The sequence below is a fragment of the Carex rostrata genome, chromosome 17, assembly GCF_964058835.1.
Source record: "Carex rostrata chromosome 17, lpCarRost1.2, whole genome shotgun sequence".
Lineage (NCBI taxonomy): Eukaryota > Viridiplantae > Streptophyta > Magnoliopsida > Poales > Cyperaceae > Carex > Carex rostrata.
The window spans coordinates 1908203-1913456 of record NC_135934.1 but is presented as its reverse complement, the minus strand read 5'-3'; the positions used below and the strand labels follow the sequence as shown (position 1 = coordinate 1913456).

Below are 5254 nucleotides of genomic sequence, written 5' to 3'. Positions count from 1 at the left end.
ATGGAGGTTAGGTTGAGCGGTTCGGATCGACTGTTTGAACTTTGAAAATGATGGAGAAAGATGGAGGCATGATGGAGGCACAAAAACATGGAGGCATTTGAACCCTCCTCATTGGTTATATCTTTTCAATCAGATAAGTTATTTTTCCTCATTATTATTTGAGGAGGGTTCAAATGCCTCCATGTTTTTATGCCTCCATCATGCCTCCATCTCTCTCCATCATTTTCAAAGTTCAAACAGTCGATCCGAACCGCTCAACCTAACCTCCATACTAAAATATGTTTGGAGACCAAATTTTATATTTTTAAGAATTGTTTTACTATTTTTTTAGATAGGTACAAAAATACTGTTTTTAGATGGTTCAGATTTACTGATTTTTTACCTATCTAAAAAAATAGTAAAAAAATTCCTAAAAATATAAAATTTGGTCTCCAAACATATTTTAGTATGGAGGTTAGGTTGAGCGGTTCGGATCGACTGTTTGAATTTTGAAAATGATAGAGAGAGATGGAGGCACAAAAATATGGAGGCATTTGAACCCTCCTCTTATTATTTATAGTTCAATGTACAAAAATACCTATATATTGCAATGTATGGTAACCTTACTCTATATATATATAGAGAGAGAGAGAGAGTGACTAATGTGCATTCGAATGTATATGGGCCGAAATATATACGGTTCAAATTCGACTTTTTAAAATTCAAACGGTCGATCCGAACCGTTCATCTTGTTCTCCATATATTAATGTGCTTGGAGACCAAATTTTACATTTTTATGATTTTTTTTACTATTTATTAAGTATTTTACAAAATTGTTGATCCAATGGTGGCCGCTGATTTTACTGTTTTGTTAAGCCACCGTTGGATCAACAATTTTGTAAAATACTTAATAAATAATAAAAAAATTCATAAAAATGTAAAATTTGGTCTCCAAACACATATTAATATGGAGAACAAGATGAACAGTTCGAATCGACCGTTTGGATTTTGAAAAGTCAAATTTGAACCATATGTATTTCGGTCCATATACATTCGAATGCACATTAGTCACTCTCTCTCTCTCTATATATATATATATAGTAAAGTACACACCAGTGCAAGAACCTAACAGGGATAATATAATGTTCACATGCCAACAAAATATCATGATATCATAAAAGGCATCCTCATACATTACTGAATGTGAAAAATTACGGCAAATAATACAGAATGTGTTTCTTAATCTTATGTTTCTTTTCTTTATTGAAGCTTAATTTTAAGTAATTATATGAGAGTTTCTCCAGCATTGAACCTCTCTCTACAAATCTAAAAGAGACTTCAAACAAAAACCATCATCCTAGCAAGTTCCATTGCCCTATTACGGCCATATAATTTCTCAACTATGGACAGCGCAAACTCCATGGCGGTACCGGGGCCCTGGCTGGTGATTAGGTTTCCATCTACCACCACTCGGTTATTACTCTCAGATTTGTCAGATAATTTTTCAAACATGGAAGGATGGCATGTTGCTTTCTTTCCCTGCATTTGAAGCAAGAACTGATATTCATATTATCCCAAACTAATTAAATCTATGGTCACATCAAACCAAGGGTGCCACTTGGCCACATATTTATATTATTTAAAGAGGCCCGGATCAGATCAGGCTAGTCTAATGCAACAGTAATCTACATGGCAACTCCACATGGATTCAGGTCAGATGAAGCATCAGTACTTGTATTATTTAAAAAGGCCTTCTTTTTTGTTTTTTTTCCGGAAGTTCAATACAAGTCCTCTAACAGTAAGGTACAAAAATACAAGTACTCTAAAAGTTCAATCATAACTTGTACCAGCTTCAGTAAAAAAGAGTCTTTGGGTCTTTGTTTTTGCTTAAGAGTAGCACTCATGTACTTGATGTCAACAAATCCTTCAAAACTCAGTTTTCTGAATATAGCCTATTGTATGAGTTGCAAAAGAGTATATAAATCTTGAGTCAAGTTCATGGTGTCTGCATTCAATTAAACACTGAAGCAAAAACTTAAATGCTAATTACAGTAAAAAATAAGTACCTTGAGAAGGTCATGAGGCTCAAGTACTATAGCTGGAGAAGCGCAAATGGCACCATATAACTTGTTTGACTCAGCTTGTTGTTTTAGTAAACTTATGAGCTTCACTGAATTTGCAAATGCTTGTGCACCTCCCAACCCACCCACCATAAAAGTGCATAATTCAGATATCTTATATCCCTAATATTTGCAAGAAAGCTCCTACAGCATATGATAAAGAAAATTCCCTTCCTTTTTTCAATATTTGTAAATTTTGGTGGTATCAGTCTTTGTGAACAAGTCCAATTAAAGTATTTTTTTCTTATTTACGACCTTAATTTTCACAATGATAATATGATATTTTTATAAGAAATGGAATGGGGTTTCTTTAGAGGGGGCTCCCCCATTTAACAGTAGTGAAGCAGACCCCAAGTTACCTTACTAAAAAGAGCCACAAGCTAGGGGAACGTGGCAAAGAATTATTTGAAAGCATTTTAAGTTTTAAATTTTCAAATATTGTTCAATTAGGTCATCTTCTTCATTTCATGAAAGCACTTGACAATAAAACAAGAGATCTGTTGGTGCATAATGAAAATGGGTTCTTCCATAACTCAGATAATCTGGGGGATTCTTTGCAAATATTCTTGCTAAAAGGGGAACAGACTTACTGGAAGAACTATTAAGTCAAAATTAAGCTCGAGGACTTCCTCCAATAATACGTCAGCAATGATTTTAACTTCTCCCGAGGTCACTATTTCTAAGATACTTTCGATTGAAGCCACAATGACATTAGCACCAGCTCTGCGAAGTATATAGATTATGAAAGTAGCCTCAATTTCTTCTGTACCATTTGCAATTGGAACAAGAATCTGTATGTTAAAAGTGACAAAAGGGGTAAAAAAAAACAAAGAAACAATATGAATTGAAGGACTTTCAGGTAAAGTATAACTGTACAAACAAAACACAACCAAGTCACAACACCGTACAACATTCACACTTTTGAAGGACATGATAATTTATTTTACTGAATATGACACTTTATTACTAAAGAGTGATCAGTTCATATTGGTATACAGTGTATAAAACACCTGGTAAGGTAATAGCTTGTTTAAATGACCTTTTCATTTTGACCTTACATGAATATTTCTCACCAGTAACTAATATGTTGGTCTCAGAACATGGTGTACATTCCAACCAGTTAGGTAGGGTTGCCAACGAGTGAGCTCAAGCAGGCTCACCGTAACTCGAGTTTAATTTGACTAGAAGTCGAATGAAGTGGAACTTGAGTTGGAAATCACCAAGCTCATACTACCTTGAGCTTGACTCTAGACGAGCTCAATTATGAAACTTTTTTGCATCCATTTTTGTATTATCTCAAAATCCTAGTGTAAAATACCAAATAATCACTCTTTTCTATAATTTTTTATTATGAATATTTTGTGGATATTATAATAAAATTTGAAAATAAATAAATTTATATCTAGAACAGTATCTTATGTTAAATTGTTTGATGGATGGTCCAAATTGAATAACATGATTACATACAGAGACATTTCAACTCAAGCTAGCCAAAAGTATAATTGAACATTTCAAGCTCGAGCTAGTTTCAGATTGAACTCAAGCAATCCACTTGCAACGAGATAGATTTACAACAAAAGTTAGTATAATTGTATCGGGTTTAATTTTTTCAACAAAAACCATTGATCTAACCGTTCAACACCATCTTAGGCCCCAAACAAAAACTGCGATAAAAGGGCTTATCCCACGTTCTCTCATCTCATACGAATGCAAATATCGGGTATACCATCCTGGATAGTCACTTTGATATATACATGAAAGTGCATGTTTTACATTCTGCTCATATCTTCATTTTCAAAGTTCAAATATTCAATTTGAAACGTTCAACATGATCTCCATATTAAAATGTGCTTGGAGACCAAATTTTGCATTTTTTATTTTTGGAAATTTTGTATTATTTTTGAAGAATTTTTTAAAATCCTTGTTTTTAATATGGTTAAAATAAAAATCTGAAAATATAATACATACATATATATATATGTATATATATATATATAGAGTACGGCTAACGCGCTTCCTCTAGCATATGGGCCGAAATGCTTCCGGTGGAAATTTGAAATTTCAAAATCCAAAAAGTCGATCTGAACCGTTCATCTTCTTCTCCATATTAATATCTGCTTGGAGACCAAATTTTACATTTTTTGAAATTTTTTTACTATTTATTAAGCCACTTTGAAAATCGCTGATCCAACGGTGGCTTGCCAAATAGTAAAAATCAGAAGCTACCGTTGGATCAGCGATTTTCAAAGTGGCTTAATAAATAGTAAAAAATTTCAGAAAAATGTAAAATTTGGTCTCCAAGCAGATATTAATATGGAGAAGAAGATGAACGGTTCAGATCGACTTTTTGGATTTTGAAATTTCAAATTTCCACCGGAAGCATTTCGGCCCATATGCTAGAGGAAGCGCGTTAGCCGTACTCTATATATATATATATATGTATATATATGTATATAGATGGGATATGGTGCATTGCAATGTATAGACTATTTTGTTAATTGGACTATAAATCACCGGATTCAAAGTTCAAATGATAGATCCAAACCGTTCATCTTGTTCTCCATATTAATGTGTTTGGAGACCAATTTTTATATTTTTTTGAAAGATTTTTACTATTTTTTACATTTATTAAAAATTGTTGTTTTCAGACAAATCTGGACCATAAAAAAACAACGATTTTCAATAAATCTAAAAAAATAGTAAAAAATTTACAAAAAATGTAAAATTTGGTCTCCAAATACATATTAATATGAAGAACAAGATTAACGATTTGGATTGGTTATTTGGACTTTGAATCCGGTGATTTATAGTCCAATGTACAAAAGATGTTATACATTGCAATGCATCATAGCCCATCTCTCTCTCTCTCTCTCAATATATATATAGAAATATGCTAGCATGCTACGTGTAGCATAGAGGGCCTCCGTGCAATGACTCAATATTCGACTTTTTAAAATCCTAATGGTCGATCCGAACCGTTCATCTTGTTCCCCATATTAATATGTATTTGGAGACCAAATTTTACATTTTTTGGAATTTTTTTAATATTTGTTTAGATTTATTGAAAATTGTTGTTTTCAGCAAATCTGGACCATAAAAAAACAACGATTTTCAATAATTCTAAAAAAATAGTAAAAAAATTCCAAAAAATGTAA

The 5254-nt window shown here is 32.6% G+C and overlaps 1 protein-coding gene across 1 annotated transcript; it reads right to left on the bottom strand.

The window, feature by feature from the left end:
- Positions 1-1130: 1130 nt before the first annotated feature.
- LOC144568301 (protein DJ-1 homolog B-like) lies at positions 1131-2211 on the bottom strand. The gene is made up of 2 exons (XM_078318602.1): positions 2046-2211; positions 1131-1518 (listed from the first exon to the last, which is right to left on the bottom strand). The coding sequence occupies exons 1-2, from the start codon at positions 2190-2192 to the stop codon at positions 1318-1320; spliced, it is 348 nt and encodes a 115-aa protein (XP_078174728.1). The 5' UTR covers positions 2193-2211; the 3' UTR covers positions 1131-1317.
- Positions 2212-5254: the final 3043 nt, after the last annotated feature.

Bases quoted from the DNA above. Each gene is read 5' to 3' on its own strand.
- LOC144568301 (XM_078318602.1), bottom strand. From the start codon at position 2,192: ATGGTGGGTGGGTTGGGAGGTGCACAAGCATTTGCAAATTCAGTGAAG. The intron at 1,519-2,045 runs GTACTTATTTTT...CTTCAAATGCAG, and splicing joins AGCCTCATGACCTTCTCAAG to GGAAAGAAAGCAACATGCCA.